The sequence below is a fragment of the Arachis ipaensis genome, chromosome B3, assembly GCF_059453495.1.
Source record: "Arachis ipaensis isolate K30076 ecotype BB chromosome B3, ASM5945349v1, whole genome shotgun sequence".
In the NCBI taxonomy this organism is placed as follows: domain Eukaryota; kingdom Viridiplantae; phylum Streptophyta; class Magnoliopsida; order Fabales; family Fabaceae; genus Arachis; species Arachis ipaensis.
This window is the reverse complement of record NC_142438.1, coordinates 10,223,438-10,245,633: the sequence shown is the minus strand read 5'-3', so window position 1 is coordinate 10,245,633 and position 22,196 is coordinate 10,223,438. Positions and strand designations below refer to the sequence as shown.

The 22,196-nt window shown below is 35.1% G+C and overlaps 4 protein-coding genes across 8 annotated transcripts; 1 reads left to right on the top strand and 3 right to left on the bottom strand.

Moving 5' to 3' along the window:
• Positions 1-2,021: 2,021 nt before the first annotated feature.
• On the bottom strand, positions 2,022-3,987 carry LOC107632506 (protein ELC-like). Its single transcript, XM_088508933.1, has one exon. The coding sequence runs from the start codon at positions 3,785-3,787 to the stop codon at positions 2,522-2,524; it is 1,266 nt and encodes a 421-aa protein (XP_088365059.1). The 5' UTR covers positions 3,788-3,987; the 3' UTR covers positions 2,022-2,521.
• Positions 3,988-9,530: 5,543 nt separating this feature from the next.
• LOC107632507 (NADH dehydrogenase ubiquinone complex I, assembly factor-like protein (DUF185)) lies at positions 9,531-12,572 on the top strand. Its single transcript, XM_088508445.1, has 10 exons — positions 9,531-9,917; positions 9,997-10,058; positions 10,309-10,452; positions 10,707-10,817; positions 10,953-11,157; positions 11,246-11,304; positions 11,470-11,522; positions 11,600-11,822; positions 11,907-12,015; positions 12,113-12,572. Exons 1-10 carry the CDS (start codon positions 9,683-9,685, stop codon positions 12,373-12,375), a joined length of 1,464 nt encoding a protein of 487 aa, XP_088364571.1. The 5' UTR covers positions 9,531-9,682; the 3' UTR covers positions 12,376-12,572.
• A 156-nt stretch (positions 12,573-12,728) lies between these two features.
• LOC107629610 (thioredoxin-like protein YLS8) lies at positions 12,729-13,778 on the bottom strand. 3 transcript variants are annotated; one of them, XM_021118095.2, is made up of 3 exons: positions 13,527-13,666; positions 13,346-13,404; positions 12,729-13,278 (listed from the first exon to the last, which is right to left on the bottom strand). In XM_021118095.2, exon 3 carries the CDS (start codon positions 13,276-13,278, stop codon positions 12,970-12,972), a length of 309 nt encoding a protein of 102 aa, XP_020973754.1. In that variant the 5' UTR covers positions 13,346-13,404; positions 13,527-13,666; the 3' UTR covers positions 12,729-12,969. The 3 variants fall into 3 exon arrangements, with proteins under 3 accessions (XP_020973754.1, XP_020973755.1, XP_016187919.1); XM_021118096.2 differs by having other exon boundaries at positions 13,346-13,360; positions 13,527-13,665; XM_016332433.3 differs by lacking the exon at positions 13,346-13,404 and having other exon boundaries at positions 13,527-13,778.
• Positions 13,779-14,653: 875 nt separating this feature from the next.
• On the bottom strand, positions 14,654-16,608 carry LOC107629612 (NADH dehydrogenase [ubiquinone] 1 beta subcomplex subunit 2). Of its 3 annotated transcripts, XM_088508444.1 has the most exons (5): positions 16,477-16,608; positions 16,162-16,278; positions 16,029-16,074; positions 15,873-15,929; positions 14,654-14,936 (listed from the first exon to the last, which is right to left on the bottom strand). In XM_088508444.1, exons 2-4 carry the CDS (start codon positions 16,263-16,265, stop codon positions 15,873-15,875), a joined length of 207 nt encoding a protein of 68 aa, XP_088364570.1. In that variant the 5' UTR covers positions 16,266-16,278; positions 16,477-16,608; the 3' UTR covers positions 14,654-14,936. The 3 variants fall into 3 exon arrangements, with proteins under 3 accessions (XP_088364570.1, XP_016187920.1, XP_016187921.1); XM_016332434.3 differs by lacking the exon at positions 16,477-16,608 and having other exon boundaries at positions 16,162-16,324; XM_016332435.3 differs by lacking the exon at positions 16,477-16,608 and having other exon boundaries at positions 14,654-14,933; positions 16,162-16,324.
• Between the last annotated feature and the right edge of the window lie 5,588 nt (positions 16,609-22,196).

Sequence of the window (22,196 nt, the reverse complement as noted above, 5' to 3'; positions counted from 1 at the left end):
CTCAGTACTCACAATTAAAAGTGGTCAGTATTGAACTCCATATTTTTTATATTTCCATCTGTATCTACTAATAAAAAAGAAGAAGAAAAAAAAAAAAGTAACATTGATTACTTTATAATTCATATGTCATTATACTGCAATGTTTATTTTAATAAATATCTTTTTTATTTAAAATATAAAAGAAAAAGAGAAAAAAAAATTAACTGATTGTTTTATAATTCATGTGTCACTATACTGTGATATTTATTTTAATAAATATCTATATTTGATTCTTTTTTAAAATATACATCCCAATTACTTATTTTTTTAAAAGTGTCTGTTCTTCTTTTGTTTTTTGTTTTTTTTTTTTTGAAAAATAATTGAGCAATAATCAAAATTTTAGAAAAATACTCCAAACACTCTTCTAGATGATCCAGTAACCACTATTTTCGAATCCTATAAAACTAACATGAAGGGCGTCGACAACAAACAGTAATTAAAAACATACAATTTTCAGTAGATCACATAAATAAGTAGTTAACATCTTACAATTCTATAACTTCCCCTAAACAATGTTGTATAAGTATTTATTTTCTCTTTACATTACCATTCAAGTTTATTTTTTATTCTGTGCTTCTATAAACCCTTATATTATATTCATTCTCCTTACCTTTTTCTTTTATTTTAGTAATTACTCATGTATTTTCAGCAAAAGTTAAAGGAGAATTCATTCAAATGTAATGATGAATGGATAAAAGAAGACAAGTTACAGAAAAGATATAGAAAAAGATGAAATGATAAAATTTATTTGAATATACAAATAGTTTCCTTTATATTCAAAATAACTAACAAAAAACACCATTGCTCCAATTAGTAAACTAATTCTTTTCATTTGACTGGTTCTAAACGTTTTCAAACAAATACTTTTGTTTCTTTTTTCTTTTTCATGTCCAAGGATGGAAAAGAAAAACAAGAACAGCAGAACTAAGGAACAACAGCTAGGCCCATTTGCATCATAGCACTGAGGTCTTGCCAGGGCTCAATAAGCTCAACATGAGGAAATCCACCCAGGGTTGCAAGCTTTGCTAAACCATCAGCCCCTCGGTTTGAATCAGAGCAACATCTGCCTTCCAATTCCACTTCATAACATCCTGAATTTTGGACACCGGCTCATTATCAGAGCTGCAAAACCGAGCTTGACTGTCTCGGATCAATAGGAAAGCTTCTAGGCAGTCTGTTTCGCAGGTAACTTCCCAGTAGCCTGCCTCCCAGGCAAGGAGGAGCCCTCTCCAGATCGCAATGATCGTGTTCCACAGCAGCCCCTTTGCCACAATCCATCAGACTTTTTGATAACACAACCAAACCCCATAATGTCATCACCATCATAGAACTAGCATCACATTTAATCTTAACTGAATTCGGGAGGGGGGAGTCCAAACAGAACTCACAGATGCCACCAAGGACAAATTTTGGAGATAGAGCTCTAGAAGAGGCTATACAATTCCTTTTGCAAAAGATTATTTTTCTTTCATTATATCCAAAATTACTAGTCTTATTATATGCTATTTTAATATGCAAACTTATTTTTCTTTCATCATATGCAAAATTGCTAGATTAAACAAAGTCTCCCAGCTCTAATAAAATATAGTTTAATATGATACTTTTGAAAAGCAATTGCCAACTGCTAACCAGCCACACATGAATTTTTCTCCTATTCCCTGCCAAAACTTCATAAACTTCAACAAATCCCCCAAAACATAGACCCTTGTAATAAACATCATTTCGACACCAGTATTTTTTTAATAATCAACACAGAATCTCTTTGTTTTATTAATTAAAAAATAATGTAAATATACAATTAATTAATAACAATTGTGTTTTTATACATGTGTCAGAAGTGTTTGGTGTCGAATAGTGCTATTGAACTTCAACGTAGCATAACCTTTTTCTTTAAAGAGTACTTCACAAGTGCATATAGTGATGTGAGGAGAATTAATTAACTATATGGAGGCACTTGTTAGTTCTGATGGCTTATGCAAAACTCTGGAAAACCATGGAAAAGAGCAATTGAATTATGATTATGGGTCCTCTATTCAACACGTTTCTTTCTTTCTTTCTTTATATATAAGAACACAATTCCTAATATCTGTGTATGAAGGCAAAAAATTATATGAATCATAATATACCCATTCCAAAATACAAAAGTGAGACAGATAAATAAGAAGTAAACTAAGCATGTATATTTCTAGCTCTAAACAATGAAACAGTTGAGGTAACAAACCTCTTAAACCAAGTCTTCGAAGGAAATCATATCATTAAGCCTGTATAATGATCAACGGTACAGCCTCATTCCCCAAACAAGTTTTGTGCTCAATAATAATCCCAAAGCTGTTGAAGGCTAAGGCTTACCAATTTATGCTAAAGGCTACAATCACTGACTTCAACAAATAGGAATCTATATCCAGCACAAGTGCACAACACACAATGGAGAAGGATTTCGCCATCCGAAAAGAACCATCTTGTGCACAACCAACCAAAACTATCAACTGCCATAATGGTGTGTCCTAGCAGCCATATTAGCAACCTGAGCCTGCAACTGAGCAGCTCTAACTTTTGCAGCTGTCGCCCGGTGAAAGAACTGCTCTCTCGACAGCGCCCTCACGCTCCTCAAGTACTGATCGAAAGGCACGGAACCAACCTGAATAGCCTTATCCAATGCATAAAGTGTGTCCTCAATAGCCAAATCCGAAGCAGTGCAATCTAGCATCTGCTTAGATAACACATCCACACAATCAAAAGCATCCTCGGCATTCTCCAAACTACCCAACCTCATCCCTTGGTTATCCCTCAACCACCCTTCAAGAACATCAGTGTTCATCAAAACCATCTGCAACTGCTGCTCCAAACCCTCCATCTCCTCCTGCATCTCCTTCAAACCCTTATTGAGAACCTCCTCCCTCTGCTTCAACACACCCTGCAAGCTAAACAAACCCTCCATCTCAGCCTCCCTGGTCTTCCTCAAAGCAGTAACATCACCATGAACCATTTCCACAATCTTATTAACCGCATTCCTCTTATAAACCTCAGTTGGATCCTCAGTATGGGGCAAATTCTGAACCCTAGAAGAACCACCACCAAAGCTTCCATAAGGTGATGGAGGATAATTATTCCTCGCAGGAGAAGCAGGAGCAGGGTGCTGGTGATGCTGATGATGCTGGACATAACCAGATTGGGAATTCCCCGAATTACTCGATAAAGATCCGAAATTTGAATTGGGATTTAGGTTTTGAGGTGGCGGAGGTTGAGGGTTCCTCCGCTGGGAATAAAGAGGAGGATCGCGGCCAAAGATAACACCCAAATCGCGAACGAGATCGACGAGATTGGAGCTAGGGTAAACCCAATTCTGCAAATAAGGGACGGAGACGAGGCCAGAGGGATTAACGTGAGGGTGGGGGCGCTTGATGATCATGTCGCGCGTGGGGTTAACGTAGACGCAGGGCGCGTGGCGAGGGTAAGATTCCATGAGCCAGATGAGAACGGGGATGTTGTAAGTGACGCCCTGAAACGACATCGGGATTGTGCCGTCGGCTTGGAGGAGATTGACGGAGCGGCCGTCGTTGTGTGTGAAGGTGGCGGTTTTAGGCTCAAGGGAGGGGTACGTGGTGGTGACGGCGACGAGGTGCTGCCGGATCAGCCACTTTGTGTCTTCGGAGTAAGGAAGGGCGGCGGGGCCACGCTGTGAGAGGACAGAGCTTAAGAACTGCTGGGTTAGTTGTGGATTCGGCGATTGCACCGCCGGTGGGACCATGGTGGCTGCGGCGGTGAGTGGTGGTGGTGGTGAAAGTAGGGTTTGGAGATTTTGTGTGTTGAATTTGGAGTGAGGAAAATTGAAGAAGAGTGGGGAGAACGTGTTTTGGGGAATTGAGAATGAAAGGAAATTGCTTTGCTTAGTTAGAGGAAGGTTCTGTTTGTGTTGCTTAACGTTTTGGTTTTACGCGTTAATGTGTGAGATTCATCACCAATTGCATACAATTCTCAATTTCAACCGAAATCAATTTTTTATTTTTTATTTTGTTCTAACCTTTTTTTAGGGTTAAATGCTATTTTTCCTTAATTAGAAATTAAAATAGACTTTTTTTTTATGACTAAACAGATAAGGGAAAAAAAAGATAAAATTAAATTAATTAGTTAGATTCATATCTAAATTTATTAGATGAAAAAGTCTAGGAGACCAGCAGATTTATTAAAATATGGCCAGCACTTAGCTAGCAAAAAGAAAATGAGTGATTCTCCACCATTAGATGAAATCTCACACCATTAAATACACTATTGATGGCTACAACTCACAAAATCTGCTGGCCCCTAACACTCATCCTATTAGATATTGAAGCTCATTGTATAGTTGGCTCTAATTCAAATAAATGTATGTGCTAAAAATAGCTACTCTAGCCATACAATTTGTAATACATTCTTCTAAATTAAAATACACTTTGTGCTTGTTGAAATAATTTTCAAAAAATTAATTGAAAGAAAATGGGAAAGAAGTAATTAACGAAAGCATCATATATTTAGAATTAATCATGTCACATATATACTAAAAATTAACCATATTCAAAAAACAAAACTCAAAAAAAAAATGTTGAGAAAAATATAAAATTATCTTCATTTGTCAAATGGGATCAAATAGTAATTTATGCTTTAGTAAAACTAAAATGAAAAATAGTGTGGTACATTTTAGTGGAGTAAATAATTATTTTAACATTTTAAAAATTTTAATTTTAACAAAATAAATGTTTAATATTTGTTTTTGATAAAATAAATGTTTTAAATATTTGTTTTGTTTCACAAAATGACAAAATTATTAACCTATCACTGTGGTCATTTTGTCAAATTACTAACATCATTGTTGAGCATTATTTGGAAAAACTGGAAAGGCCGATAAGCATTGTCTTAATCATTGTTTTGATTTGTATATTTAAGATTACTTACTATTTGCATGTTAATTACCAAATAACAACTTAGGAGAAAAGAAAAAGCTGTTTAAGTTTGTCATTTTGAAAAATAGTCACGCTCCCTTAATTTTACTTAGAGATGTTAATGGGGCAGGACAGGGGCGGGGGATGTCTCCCTGCTCCCCATCTTTATCCTTAGATTTGCTCTCCGTCTCCGTCTTCGCTTTCCGTCGTGGGGGAATATTGCTTTCCATCCTCGTTCTCCACACGATCCCATTTTTCGCGGGAACTCTATTCCCCATCTATCTGATAGTTCTAACTAATTATTAATTTTCATATGAATAGAACTGCAAATATCTATCATATACAAAAACAGCAAAATTTTATACAAAAAAATCTAGACGACAAGATGATGACGTCTTTCAAAATGACGCAGTAATGCAACGGCGAGCCAGAGAACAGAGCAGTGGACGAGGTAGGAGACGCGGCAATAGAGAGGAGAATGGATACGATGGAGGAGTTACGGAAAGAAACGTCACAAATAGAGAGCACGACGCGGTGAGGGTGATGACATGGTAAGGTGTGACGATGCGGTGAGAAAAGAGAGTGGCGAGAGGGTGGCTGCAAAGAGATTGGATGGAGTATGGACAGCGTTAGGAATCTTTGAATTGAAGAAGAGTTATGCAATTTAGGATTAGGAACTATTAATGGCAATTCAGTAAATTTATGAATTTTGAGAATTAGCGGAGATGGGGTGGGGATCCTCGCTCGGGTCTCCGTGCCTGTCTCGATGAAATTTTGTCCTCCATCCCCATCCTTGCAGAGAAAATTTTTTACAATCGGATCCCCATTCGAAGCAGTCCCTGTAGGGATCCCCGCTTCTCGAGAAGTTTTGCCATTTCTAATTCTACGGTGGAAGGTTAATGCTTGTAGATAATAAGTTAATAACCTGTCTTCAATAAAATTATGTACAATAATTATTATGGATATTGACAGTTCTAATCTTCTAAATTGATTATGTGATTATGAGTTTGATCTAATCTTTTAAGTATATAATTTGCCTAGCTACCTCTAAAAATTAGTATAAACATGATAAATCGTTTTGATCATTGTCATAAATTGTTAAAAAACTTAATTTTGTTTTGAAGATGGATGTAAAACAATTATCAACAACCACAATCTGTATTGGCCAACAGTTACATTTTATTATGTTAAATGGTGAAATTTGGAATTTTATTATTATATATATTATTAAATTTAAATGTTTGAACATTTATATTATATTTTTAATAATTTTATGAGAAAATGACAAATAGGTCGCTGACCTTTTGCTCTGCGGACATTTTCGTCTCTGAGTATTTGAAAATACTTTTAAATCCCCAACCTTCATAAATCTTGGACGGATGAGTCCCTCCGTCGAATTGCCTCCGCCAGACCCGCTGGAGAAGTCTGATGTAGCTCCCGTGCGGATGACGTGGCATGACTAGTTGACACCTGAACTGCTGACTGGAAAGCTACATTCTAAAATTGGACAAATAAGTCCCTGCACCACTAAACTACGTCGTTTTGCTTTCATCCCTTACAAAGTCCCTTACAATACCCATTACACCCATACCACCCTTTTTGAATTACATAAAACCCTAAGGATACCAACGATAATCATACTCTGTTTTTCCCTCCAAAAAGATCACTTCCCAGGCTGAGACGTTTGCCGTGTGCAGTGACCGTCGAAGAGGCCTCCATTGTTGTTTGAGTTGCTATCTTCGTCACCGAAGATAAGAAGTTTGTTGTGTTGCTTAGTTAGTGGATTGTGAGGTTAAATACTTATGCAAGTATGAACTCTATTGTAAAAGAACTGATCGTGCATGTTGATAGAAGTTGTCAAAAAAGTATTGGAGTTTTTCGATTGAAATTGAATTACTGTTAGGGCAAAGAAAGCTTCTGGGGTGATTTTTCGTTTCTGTATATTGAAGGTCATTGCTTGTTAATATGTGAAAAGAGTAATTCTTGATCATTATTTACAGTTTTTTGTTTTTCTTTTTTCAGATGGTTGATGTGTTTGTGGTGCCTGTGTTCCACCATAGAGGTAATTTTGTGAGAGAAAGTAATGGCTCTCTGGTTTACAAAAATGGGAAGGTGGAGAAGTTTCTAGAAATGGACCTGGACTTCGTTAATTTCAGAGACTTGATCACACTGTTCAAGGGGTTGGGGTACCAATCATACAAGATAGTTTATTGGTATGATCCAAGGAGTCCTGATATTGAGTCTGGGCTGCATATTTTGATAGGGGATGCATGGATTAATGCAATGTGAGAGAACAAAATGAAAAATACAGAGACGGACGAGTTTTACCTATACTTTGACCACCCTGTTGATGAACCTGAGATTGTGGAGGATGCTGAAAAGCAAAGTAACAGTCCTGATGAGGGAGAGGTTTTGGTGGATGATCAGAGTTCGTCATCTGATGATGGGTACGAGAGTATGGAGGATGAGCCCTACAAACCTCCACCTCCCGGGTTTGAAGTAATAGTGATGATGATGATACCAGTGCTGATGAGAAAGGTAGTAAAAGGCAGAGAGTAATGAAGGGAAAGAAGAAAATTGTGTCTCCAAAGAAGACAACTGCATCTAGCCAGGCTCCAGATGTAAGTTTTATATATTATTGTGAAATGTTAACCCTTTAAACTGTTATTTATCCTAAGTCTCATGAATACTGTCTTATGTATCACAACCAAGTTCTAAGTGCTGTGGCAGCAACACCAAACCCTGTAACACGAGCTCCCGTGGCAGACCAACTCCAGCCAGGTCATGTAACAAGAGGTACACCATTTAGGCCTCCACTTCAAGTTCCATCCACAGCTCACCAAACAGTTCAACCAAAAACTTCAAAAATCAGGCCCAAACATAAGATATTCAGGCCACTTGCCCCACTTTGTCCCAGTTCACTCCCACCTCCAAGTCAGCCTGCACCACCACAGTTTCAACCACAAGGTGCTCCACATGGCCCACAACCATCTCAAGTCAGGTCAGGACCGAGTACAGCAGCTTCCAAGGAGACATTGACAGCAGCAAGCACAGTAACAACAAGACTGTTCAAATTCATTCCTAATCCACCATCCATCAATCCAAAGACATGAAGAAATATGACACCTTGGACATCCCACTATGCCTTGTAATAGCATTTAGGAAACTTGACTGTGACAACAATATTTTTTTGGGAGAATTATTTTTTTTGGAGAAGCTCTTAGGATTTTATAAATTGTTGCAAACTTGTTAGGTGTTTGAGGCTTACTTTTGTGATGTTAAGATTCATAATACTATACACTTGAACATATTTGTTCTTTTTGGGCAGCTTTTAAAAAATTTAACTGTCGCAAATATGTTTACATAACTTTTCATATATGTTATGTGTTCATGTATACAACTTTCATGCCTACTTTTCTCAATCATTCAATGCTTCTTTAGATATTGACAATATAATTTCAACAACCTAATAATATCATAACTTTAATTGCATTTAGATAGATAATATGATACATAAATTGCCTAAACAGCATGTTTCAATACACAACAAAAACCTGAATCAATACATTTTTCTACTCTACTTTCTAAAATTCATTTCTCAGTCACTAAATACATAAAAAGCAGTCACAACTGCACATACAATTATAACAACACAACAAGCTAATGGGTTTTTTTTCTTCTCTAGCACAGTAACCTTCTCCTCCAGTACAACCATTCTTGACAAAATCCCTCTTCCTCTTCAACAACTTCTGCCTCTTTCTCAACCAGAGGTCTTTTATCAAAGATGCAACCACTGCTTCCAATTCTAGCAAGATGCTCATCAACCCAAAGAAAAAACTTGCAATGCGGTTGGTTTTCCTGTCAAAATTCCCAAAATAATGTACTATATCAAACCATTCAAACAGAACAAAATTTTCAGGTTTTTTCTATCTTACCTTATAGAATGGGCAACCAAGAAGACTCTGTTTAGGTTGCTAATCGTCCTCGACATATACATTATCGCATAAACTCCACAGAAGCATCTCGGGGCGACATCGTCCTTTAGGTCTCCGTCGTGCACAACACAAAGGTCTGAGCTTGAAGCAAAATTTTCTTCTCTTACTCCTCTGCGGCTTCTTCTCGACGTTGCTGATGCTCCATTAGCAGCCATGGTTGATGCAGGTTGAGCTCCTCACACTGGCCTCCAGAAAGAAACGCAATCAATTTAAGAATTAGGGATGAAAGCAAAACGACGTAGTTTAGTGGTGCAGGGACTTATTTGTCTAATTTTGGAATGTAACTTTCCAGTCAGCAGTCCAAGTGTCAACCAGTCATACCAAGTCATCCGCACGGGAGCCACATCAGACTTCTTCGGCGGGTCTGGCAGAGGCAGTTCGACGGAGGAACTCATCCGTCCAAGATTTGTAAAGGTCGGGAATTTAAAAGTATTTTCAAATGCTTAGGAACAAAAATGTCTGTAGAACAAAAAGTCAAGACCTATTTATATTTTTTTCTAATTTTATTTTATATTTAATTAAACCATTACAGCTTGATTATGGTTAAACACTTAAACCATTAAACCATGACCAGTTACTCAATCGATTTATTAACTGGTTCGCTTCTGGCAACCTTGGTTTTATTAGATTATCGAGAAAGCTTCAATTCTGTGCAACAAGGCAAAGACCCAAGAGGCTTGAGCATTGAGCAAAGTTACTGTGACCAAGGGAAGAGAGAAACGAGCACCGAAAATGCTGAGAAAACTTCTCCGCCATCGCAGTTACATAGCCAACAATGCTTACTTGCCATCGCCAAAACGCTCCATGCTTTCTTCTCCCTTCTCCTTCTTCTCCGCCACATCCTCTTCTTCTCCTCACACTCATTTCGTCGAAAACGTGGACGACCCAACAAAGAGCTCTTCTTCTGATTCTCATTCTGCACCCTCTTCAATCTCCATCGACCGCTCTTCCCTTTACAACCCACCTGGTATTATTCTCCTCAAACTCCATTCCTTTCTTCTTTTGCTCCTTCTTTTTCTACCACTCACTCTTATTGCTTCTCTCAGACCATTCCCACACGCCCAATTCGGATCCTGACCTCGTCAAGCACCTCAAAGGGATCATCAAGGTTCACCTTTTTCGTCCCTTCCTTGCTTGAATTGGATTCTATCATTGTAGTATGTTAAAAGTTGTAAACTTTATATCCTATCATTGAACTTGATCATCTATAACTAATAGTTTTGAATTCAATTTTATATCATATTTAAAAAAGAAGAAGAAGAAGCTATTTTCCCCCTTTTAAACCCTTATGGTAGTATTGAAATATTCAGCTTTAATAAATGCTTGTCGCTTGGTGCTTATTATTGTTGAATTTCCAGTTTCGTGGAGGCCCAATCTCAGTAGGTGAGTACATGTCAGAAGTTCTGACGAATCCTAAAGCTGGCTACTATATCAACCGAGATGTGTTTGGAGCAGAAGGTGATTTTATCACCTCTCCTGAAGTAAGCCAGATGTTTGGTGAGGTAAGTTCAATTTTTCTTTTATGAGCCATGAACTCAAGTTCTATTGTGTTTTCCATCTTTCACGGAGCTTGGTTGATGGATTCTAATGTCCTGTTCAAGGGTGCAAATTTGGGTCCAGAAGCTAACTTTACCATCTTGAGACTAAACTTTTATGAGCTTATGAGTTGAGTTTTATGATTAATGTTTATCTAACCTCCAGGGTTTAGGTGAAGTCTCGAATTTGATTATTTTGATCTTGTTTATGTAAAAATCAGATGGTTGGTGTCTGGGTGATGTGTCTATGGGAGCAAATGGGGCAACCTGAAAGAGTAAATCTGATTGAACTTGGTCCAGGTCGAGGAACTCTTATGGCTGATCTTCTTCGGGTATGAGACCACACATTGTTGATATGCTTTACATTGGAACCTCTATTCAAGTTTCTGGATCTTTTGGTTATACTGTTAATTGTGCATTTAAAGACAAGATATCATTGTCATTAGCAAAGTTTCAACATTCTATAGGGTGCTTCAAAATTTAAGAATTTCACGAAGTCATTGAATGTACACCTGGTGGAATGTAGTCCAGCACTACAGAAACTTCAGCACCAAAAGTTGAAATGTGTTGATGAAGAAAATGAAGCCCAAGATACTGTTAAAAGAACCATCAGCTCATTGGCTGGTACTCCTGTTTCATGGCATACCTTGCTGGAAGAGGTTCCTTCAGGATGTATGTTATGTTGTGCAATAACATAGATATTGTATTGTTATACTATATTCAAAGAATGTCATGACCATGTTCTTCCTTTGATTGGCAGTGCCAACAATTATCATTGCACACGAGTTCTTTGATGCCCTACCTATCCATCAATTTCAGGTAATAGAATGCTTGTGTTGCTTAGATGAATTCAAACCAAGGACCTCTTCAATTTATCTTCCACTGTGTTTTGGCTATCTGTCATTTTCACATTATTTCAACCTTTCTGCTTTCCATTTTATCGGCATCATATTTCTATAGTGTGATTTTCTTTTCTATGAACAGAGAGCATCTCGTGGCTGGTGTGAGAAAATGGTCGACGTCGCTGAAGATTCATCGTGAGTGTTTCAGTTTAATCTAATTTTGTCTATGCTTGGTTTAGACAAATTGATACCTTTTTACATTTTATGGACAGGTTTCGTTTTGTTCTATCTCCACAGCCTACACCTGCTGCTCTGTATCTATTGAAGCGGTGCAAGTGGGCAACAACTGAGGAGATATCAAAACTTAATCAAATTGAAGTTTGCCCCAAAGCTATGGAGTTAACTGAGACCATTGTCAATAGGATAAGTTCGGATGGCGGTGGCGCTTTGATCATTGACTATGGCTTGGACGGAGTCATCTCAGACAGTCTCCAGGTTAATCTCTCTCCCTAATTAGAAGTACTCTTTAATTGATGTGTTTGGTGAATCCATTGTTCAATGGATTATGAATTTATGCAGGCGATTCGGAAACACCAGTTTGTCGACATACTAGATAATCCTGGATCTGCTGATCTTAGTGCCTATGTTGATTTTGCATCAATCAGACATTCTGCGGAGGAAGCTTCAGGTGTTTTTGCATTTCCTCGCGATTCTAGGAGGAGTGCTTACATTTGCTCAAAAACTAAATCTCAGTTTCCAACTAATTTAATAATATATGAATGCAGGAGAGGTGTCTGTACACGGGCCAATTACTCAATCTCAGTTTCTTGGAAACCTTGGAATAAATTTCCGTGTTGAAGCACTGCTTCAGAACTGCACAGAGGAGCAGGCTGAATCTTTGAGGACAGGTTATTGGCGCCTTGTAGGTGATGGTGAAGCACCCTTTTGGGAAGGTTCAGATGATTGTGTTCCAATTGGCATGGGTACCCGCTACAAGGCAATGGCAATAGTGAACAAGAAACAGGGTGCTCCAGTTCCTTTCCAATAAAATATAAATAAAGCCAACGTAAGAGTAGTTTTAGAGCTTTTTTGGTTTATATTTTATTGTAAGAGTTTCATGTTGTATAACTCTCTCATCGTAATAAGGGAAAATAACAATTAATCTCTCTCCACTAACCTATGACAACTTCATTCTTATAAAAAATGCATGATCTTAACCCCCTAAATGACCAAATGGTGGAAAAATAGTCTTCTGTTGAACTTATTTTCAAATAAAGCACATCTATGAATATTAATAGAAGTATATTGTTTATGGTGTAAAATTGTATATTTACTTATTTAGCAAGTTTAAAATATAAAGGGTGCATGAGGCAAAGCTTGGAAGATTATTATTAACAAGAGTGAAGAAAGAGTTCATAAGAACTCACTTGATATGTTTAACATCAGAATCCGTGAATAAAGTACATGTCTCACTGACAATCAACCATTAGAATAGGGCTCAGACAACGGCCGAGGCCGCAGGATCAATTTCTAGTTTTCTACTCAGCTAATCAAACTACAAGGCTAATGAGTTTAGGGTTTACAATAACTTTGAATGAAGATTTTTCAAGCGCATGAAATCAAAGAGAAGAACAAGTAGCAATCAGTAGCGGTACTTGGTGGAGTAATCCTTAGGAGAAATAACAAGACCACGTCCCTTCCTGGCACCCCTGTACACAGTCTCAACGATGTCAATGAACTCCTGCTTGTCCTTGAGTGCCCAATTGATCTTATTGTTGTTACCGGTGCCAAGATCGATCATGATGTGCTTGTTCCTGAAGAAGAACATGACTGTGCATGGATCGTAGAGCTCGTACATGGTGTTGAAATCCGGCACCTCCGTGATGTCCACCAGGTATATCACCGCAAAACTCTTTATGGTCTCCGCAACCGCCGCCAGCACTTCATCCATCTGAATTTTCAGAAGGCGTTAATCGCATAGTAATAGATGAAATGAAAGGGTAAGCAGTGTGATCTACCTCTTAATTTAAGAGCTTCCCATCAGCAACAAACAATTTGAGATTAGATTAGATGAATCCTTCAAAACAATACAAGAAGGCAAGAGATAAAATTGCAAATAGGAGTATATAATTATAGAGATAAATGAATGAATCGCTCGAGCATGAATGAAAATGAGAGAGTAGGGATAGGGTTACGAACCTGCATGCAGGTGTCGTCCCAGTCATGGCCGAAGCGGATGACCACAACGCGTTCTTCCTCGGAGAGAATGGCCTGATCCACCGCCCAACCGGAGTGCAAGTGCGGCAGCAAGTACGACATTCTTTCTTCTCTCTTCACTTCTCTCCCAAATCGCAATCCTTCTTCTTCTTCTTCTTCTTCTTCTCTATATCTCTATAGAGATATAACGGCGACTCGCGTATATAAGAAGAGACCAAACAGAAAACAGAAGTGTCTAGAAGCGCGCTTCACAAAAGTTCGTTATATTGCATATTCTCAGCGTCCTCAAAACGCAGCCGTATTGACCTTCTCCAAAAACACACTTCTTTTTTTCCTTCTAAAATTATCTTCTATTTTTTAAAAGGATTCTTTAAAGAAATAAAATTTATTTCAATTATAAAATTATCAGAACGCCCACAAAACTGAACAATTAAACGTTTTAGAAATTAGTTATTAATTCCGAATTTCACAACTATGTTTATTTTAGAAAATTCTATCCTAAAAAACCATTGTAAAATAAGTTTTAGAATATGCATAAAATTTGTTTTAAAATTATACAAGTATTTATAAATTCTATACTTTCATAAGAATAGATATAATTTCATAAGTTAATTGTCAGAATTCAATTCAAATATGATATTCCATATTAAAATGAAAGATTTATTTCATGCATTAACTGACTCCCACATATAAATTTTGGAGAAAGGTAATGGGTTTAATAGTTCAAAGTGGTGACAAATGAAAAGGATTTTCCTTTTCATTCAATAAAATCCATGTATTTTTCAGAGTTCAACCAACATACATTACAAAATATCCTATCACAATAATGTTATGTATACTCTTTTTTAGTTGCACCAACTTTAAAAGACTAGGAAGAAAAAGAATATATATATATATATATGTGTGTGTGTGTCAGTGTGTGTGTGTGGAGAGAGAGAGCATACCTAACACAATTCTATTGTATACATGGTTTTGTGAGATAATCCATACTTCAGATAAAATCATAAACCATATATCATAATGTTTTACTTTACTTTGGGAGTAATTTAATATCGTTATTGGTGGAACAAATTATAGGCAAGGATTAAGAAAAGGATTGTCAACAACACCGTTACACCAAAGTTCTCAATTAGATACACAAATATTGAGTCTATAACATAAATTACTCCCAAAGCCAAAAGACATGAAACATTTATCCAAACAATCATAACTATCACCAAAGTTGACAGGGTATGGTTCTGAAAGTACAATATTATTGTTCATGAAATTATGCAAAATAAATCTCTTCTTTTACTGCTAAATTTATTTGATGCCATAAGGTAAACATTTGAAACTAACGGCAAACACAGACTCTTCAAGATTTGTTGTTCCCCTTTTCTGAGCTGATGTCTGCTGCAAAATCAAATGCATACATGTTAGACATCACTATGTAAATTATCCTCTGAAATTTTTTTTCTCCCTGTTTGTGTATCTATGGACTTTCTAGATTTAGATGAAATTTTAGATCTCAATCAATTGTCAAAATGTTTGCCAAACACTAAGTTGTATATTGTATATACCATATATCTCTTATATACAAACTAGGAACAAACCAACAACCAATCTGACCAGGTATATCATAAAAAATAGAAAGAAACTTTTGAAGGAAAACCGCATAATCTTTGCACTCCCACAGCTAAACGAGAATCAGTTATATCTCATGGTGTCACCACTAAAAAATAACAATCATAAAAAATGTATACTTTTGCTAGGAAACCTACTTTTTTCAGCCAACGAAGTGTAGAAGATAAATTTAAAGGGAAAGAAAAATGTTGGCATAAAAAGTTGCTTCCCAATCTTTTTCCATAAACATAATGGTGGTAAAAAAAATCAATGTATCATCAGATTTGATTATATGGTTCCCTTTTTTCTGTTTTCGGACTTTGATTTCTAATGTTTGTAACACATAGATGTCTATAATGATCTATTAACTATTGATAAGTTGATTAATAAGTAACAACAATGATCTCGGACAACAAAATAACCATCAACTACAAAAATATTGCAACCACATAGCACATGCCAGCAACAGAATAGACACATTGGGTGTAGAATGCCGGGATTTTATTGCAATAACCAATAAGTTTAACTTTGATGTACTTACAGACCATCATTGAAACATATCTGTGTTTTTGGATGAGCATTGACACGTTGAATGTGGACAATAGTCATTTTTTCTACTATAACAAGTAGGGTGTGCACAAAACTTAAATACAATATGAAGATAATAACACATTTCATTAACTCAAGTCTCCAACACTAAAATGATGAGGAAATTGAAGATCATACCTAGTGTCCACCACCATGGCCATGATCATCGTGGCCCTCCCAAGGATGCCTCCAACCCTAGAAAAAAACGCACACAAAAATTAATAATTGGGTTGATTAATTTGATAGAAATGGAAATAAAGAAAGCTTGAGAGAGGTTAGAATTGAATATTTTACCAACACTACAGGACCATCTTGCTTTGCTCTGTAAAACACCCAAAACCTGAAGAACACACAACCCGAGACATGGTGAATATGGATCAGTAGCGAGTGCAGATCGAAACGGAGAAAAAGAACGAGCGAAACTAACCACATAACAGCGCAGAGACCCTTGCCGGCGACGGTGTGCCACCGCTTAGGTTGGTGTATGGTTATGCCTTTGTAGGTTGTGCCCTCGCCGTGGCCTCCCCCCATTTTCGACTTCGATCTGCGAATTGGGAAAATCGGAATGATTCAGTACAGAGTGGTATCTCACAGTCACACACGACCAGTAATCAAATCAGATCCGACCCGCTACCACAAACACCCTCCCTATCCAACCCGGCCCATATAATTTGGGCCTCTATTTAATAAATGGCCCATTCAAACCGTACCTCAGGATTTTGTTCAAAAAAAAAAACCGTACCTCAGGACGGCGAGGGAAGAGCTTCAAAGACGGGAACGATGGGAGGAGCCGAGGAGGTGGAGGTTGCGCCGGCGATGATGAACACGATGATCAGGTGACAAGAGGGTGAGAGTTACATGTATCGCAATTTGAACTTTTTAATTTAGCAAGTATTATATAGAATGAATATTCTGTTTTGTTTTTGTTCAGTTGTTTTTTTATTGTTGAAATCAATGCCCAATAATCCATATACTGGTTTTGCATAATTTCTAGGCTAATTTTATCCAATTACTATTTCTCTGTATTTCTCCGTGCTTCAATTCTGTCATATTTTCCTTTTTTTTCAGATAATACCATAAATCAGTTGCTAAGAAATTTTTATTCCTGTAGTCTTCAATAAATTTTAATCACCAAATCAGTGTCTAATATCAGAATTTTAAAAATTTTTAGGGTATGTTGTGTTTTTATTAAATAACATAGAGACTGATTTGTTTAACATTTTACTAAAATTTGACAAGAGGATTGCTTTATCTAACAAAACAAAAAGGCTACGGACTGGTTTAATGATTAAAATTTGTCGATGATTAAGGTGTTCGACTAAAAGTTACTAATTTGGGGTGTAACTTATTTTTTTTGTACACTTATCATATAGGGATCCGTCTGAGGAAAAAAACGTTGAGAATTTCCTCGAAGAAGAGGGAATTCAGGAGACTATCAAGTCTAAGATTTTGTAGATCATCAAAGGAATGGGTTAGTTAATCAACATTCACCTTCCTTTTGGCTCAAGTTAATATATTTGATTTAAGGGTAATATCAGAAAAATCCTCTGCCATGGGAACCAACTTTTTTGTTGACGAGATCCTGTGTTGTTGGTTGACCCTATTGATGTTGAAGCACTACTTCCAAAGAAACATAGACAAAGAGAGCTTTTAGTTTTGGGTTTTGGGTATTCCAGGTTTGTTATGATTTTGGTTTTGGCCATGGAAGATAATTAGCAAGCATGAAAGTGCATTCCACCTGAATGAGCATAATTGTGGCCAAGATTTGTTGGGTGAGTAGTGTCACTCAGGGACGACGGATGCACATGTATAAGTGTGGGGTAAGCGCCCCACTATAATTTGAAATTTTTTTGAGTAGTATATGATAATAAAATTTATTTATTCCCACTAAATTATTGAATTTAACCCCACAATAAATTTTTATTCAATTTTTGATACTTCATAGTCAATTTAAGACTTTTATATTAGATATCGTTAGAATGATCAATTTTCAATTTAAATGAAATTTGTGTTTTTTCTTATAATTCGACTCGAAAAGAGTATTATTTATTTTTTTTTTATATTAATTTTAATTTTTTCCTGTAACAATTGCATTAATTGAAAGAACTTTTTCAACTATGAATTTTTTAATAAAATTTGACTTCTAATTGTATAAGAAGTAAATTTCTAAATAAGTATACGTGTGTGTAAGAGTAATTACACATTCAAATCTTTTTATAAACTAAGTCTAATCAAGTTAAACAATAAGACTTTGAATAATGCTAGCCATAACTTATTTTTGTTATCTTAGACTAATTTGGTTGGAATTAGTTAACAAAAAAAAAACTTGAATATGTAGCATTATTCTATATAAAAAGAGAGATATTTCCATTGTATTATTAAGAAAAAGATTAATCAATTTTTTTAAAATATAAAACCTAAATAATAAAATTTTAAATTATATGTTATCATTTAAATTACTATTTTAGTGTTTTAATTTGTAAATTATATATTTTAAAGGCTAATCATATTATATGTACATAAAAAATAATGTATACATATTGAAATAAAAAATACAAATTAAAAATACATATATTTATATATAAATATATAATGATTAATGAATAATTTGATAACTGATTTTTATGTACACGTAATATTTTTATTATAAAAATTTTTATTATATTATATATATTTTGCCCCCACTATCAAAATTTTCTAAATCCGTCACTGCTGACTACCATGCCACCAGAGGTCAGAAACAACATTTCGAACCTTCCTTGGGTTAACGGAGCAACAGGGGTACATGTTACCATCCTCACAAGAAGAATTTTTATTTATATCACAGCCATTCATTATTTGGACATTAGATAATTATTGACATATTAATGTATCAATAAAGTACACTGACATATATAAAAATCTTTCATATTATTGTGAAATAAATAAATAAAAAAGAGAAAATAAATAAAGAAATATAAATAAAATACTATAATATTAAAGTTTACCAATATAATTATCTCAATATATTAATAAAAGTGATTCATATATATATATATTTATTTACTAATATATGAAGTATGTATATATATAAATAGAGAGAAGTATTTTATTTTATGGGCAGTTCTCGGCAGGGTGTAATGTAAATGTAAATACTATCTAATTGATGTACCAAGAAAACATATATTACCCAATTCAATGAATCTTAAAGTTTCTCTTGTTGGAGAAAAGAGATTGGCAGGTCTTGTTGCTGTAGGAGGAAATTTACCACTGGTTAATCCCAATAGCAAGAGAATGAGACTCCATCTATTTCAAAACGTTTAAGGGAATAATTTATATAATTGTAAAATGGTGACCTATGGTCATAAAAAGGACCAACTGAACAAGCAAAGGAATGGTGGGTCATAAAGCCAAAGACACACTTGTTCAGGCCTCTTGCAAGAGTTGTGAGCTCTTAGTTATACAAAAAATTATGAATATATAATAAGCCTAATTTTGGATGATGTTTAAATGATTATTTATATATATATATATTATAATAAGGTAAATCAAGATAGGCCTAAGTATTGGTGGTTGTGCTTGTGTGTTACCCTTTCTAATTCATTATTCAAAATTTCTTGGGAGTATAAAGCCTCAATCTTGAAGGTAACTGAAGAGTCCCTTTTTCGACCTCCAAGTGTGTGATTGTTCTCATCCTTCTCAATCAAGAAACTACTCTTGGAAGATGCAACCATTGTACAAGGCAAAACCCTGTTGGTAGGACACAACAGAAGTTACACTCAAAGAATATATGCCAAATCCAACCATCAGATGCAAACTAAAAGTCCAATCACCTCTTATATAATAAACCTCAGATTACATGCACTGGCGTGGTTGTGATACTGGTTGTTGGATCGGCTTTGACCATCGTAAAAATGCGTTGTGCAATCACCTTCGAATCCAACCTACCATGGTCTTGTTCCATCAAAGTTTGCATGCAAGAATGAGGCCCAATGTATCTCCTAACCTTCCACTTTTTTTACTTTCGGCGATATGATATGAGTATACTCCAATTACAACCAGGTCCAAATTGGATACACTGTGCATTGTACCTCAACTGGTCACTCTCTGCTATTTTGTATTCCGCAGCCTTCCTGATACTGTACTGCTTAACTGCCAACATGACTTTTTCTTTGTTCTTAAATTGTTGTCCAACCTCAAACTCGTTGCTTGGATCCTCTTCAGGGCCTCCCTGGATAAACGACCAATCCGAAATCATTGTATCGAGATTCAACCTCGTAAATGATCTGACTGGTCATATGGTCGAGAAATAGCAGACTGTGTCAGAGCAATCTGTGTGTCACAGTAGTAGTTCATCTCTTCTTCCTCATTACCATCATCAGGAATTTCAAGTGGCTCTTTGTCAGCATCGTTTTCGTCATCGAGGTTAACTTCATACTGATTCATCATTGGATCTCTGATAACAGAACCATCATGACTTTCAACACCGTCGTCCATTAAGTCAACATTACAAACTTCAACATTAGACCCCTCCTGACTACCCTCAGGTGGCATATTTAGATCCACCATAATCCTTCTGATAGTTCGTCTAATAGCTCCACTCAATAGACTATCATCGACAGTATTTGCAGATGATCCTCGGCCACCCACTTCAACGAGATATACAAATAGTTCTAACAGATGAATATTTAATCAACGGTTGTGCCACGACCTTATAAGCTATACGTCCTCGTCGTCGCGCAAACGGTACATAATTAAAGAAAATAAAAATATTTTCCACAACCATGGTCTTATAAATATTATAGCAACAGAGACAATACAATTGTAATACACCTTTTATAAAATAAACTGCCATCAATTTCGGTCGGATAACTGTAGTAAATTTTTTCACCCTTTTTGCTTCTTGTTGCCCGATGGAATACAATATCAAATTCTTCAAAGCTGTTAAACTGTTGACTTTCGGTGTCATATAGGTAATTATCGGTTGTCCCGATCTAAAAACGATTGAACCATCTTTGTCATACACTATTTCACCATCGTAATGAATGGATAATAATGGATTCCTTGACATCGTAGAGAAAATGAACAACGAAATTGTGCTGTTCTGATATGCACACCAACATGCATGCTTTTATTTTGAAAACCTATCATAGAGTTGGGGGGTGTGCGGCGAACTTTATATAATTTATATAAAGTTCGAGAGTACGGCGAACTTGCCATAATTACAAAAAAAAAAAATCGTATTCCTGAAAATAAAGCTGAAATATCTTGTTTAGGAAATTATTAAATTTTTTTATTTTATTTAATAAAAAATCCCTTCTTTTTCTTATGTTTTTTCAAATAATTTAATTTTTGTATAAGGGTAAAATGGTAAAGTACTAAAAAAATAGTAAAATTTATGTTATTGATAAAAATATTTTTTGAAGATAAAGATAGAGAAACAAATTTTTAATTATTTTAAAATAGTAAAATATAATAAAAATAATTAATAAATATTATATTCTTATAAATAGTTAAAAAAATTGTATTTAGCAAAAGAATTTATGTATTTTATTCAAATTTTTATGGTGATGTTTGAATAACTATTTAAAAGATATACAGAAAAAAATTAAATTCTATAATTTTTTTTAAATCACTTAGTATAAAATTACCAAACTTTAAAGATAAGAATATTTTATTTTTACTTAAAAAATTACATCAAAATATAATATCTAAATTTTTTAATATATATTATATATAGTTATTTTTTTCATTTTTTAAAATGTTTCATGAGTTTATCTATCATTTGTATCTTTTAAGATTATTTTTGTTAATGTAAATTTTCAAGTATCATTTTAGTAGTTTATTATTTATGTAACATAAAAGAATTTTATATAAGTAGTCATTAATTTATTTTCACATGAAAAATTTTAATTTTAAATTTATTATTTAAAAGTTATCAAAATTTATAAATCTAATTGAATAATTGTACAAAATTATTTATACAGTTAGTATATCAAAATAAAATAGAGAATAAATTAGAAATTGTTATACATATAAATTTTGACAGTAAAAATTAAAAAGACTCAAATTTTTGAAAAATACTTCATGTATACTCAAAATACATAGGATCATAGTTTTTACTCCAAATTAAAATTCTTGTAGAACTAATCCGTATTTTATAATAGTGGACTATCCTAAGTTAATATCCTAATTTCCAGTTTCCTGAGCGCCCACGTATTCCAACCCCCGCTCATGTTATCTACGTGAATTCTCTTTTTCAATGCTCGTATTTTATCGGTCTGATTTTATATTAATCCATCCAACCAATTTATCCTTTTGACTGTTGACAATTTTTCTATTTTTGCTGCCGACATTTATTGACGATGTCACTCCATTTCTTAATTTTTGTCCATATTCTTGCTCTCATGGTAGCCATTAGTAAGCACCGAAGAAATTATACAATTTATTTATGAGCAAACTAACAAGCACAGTTAAAATAAT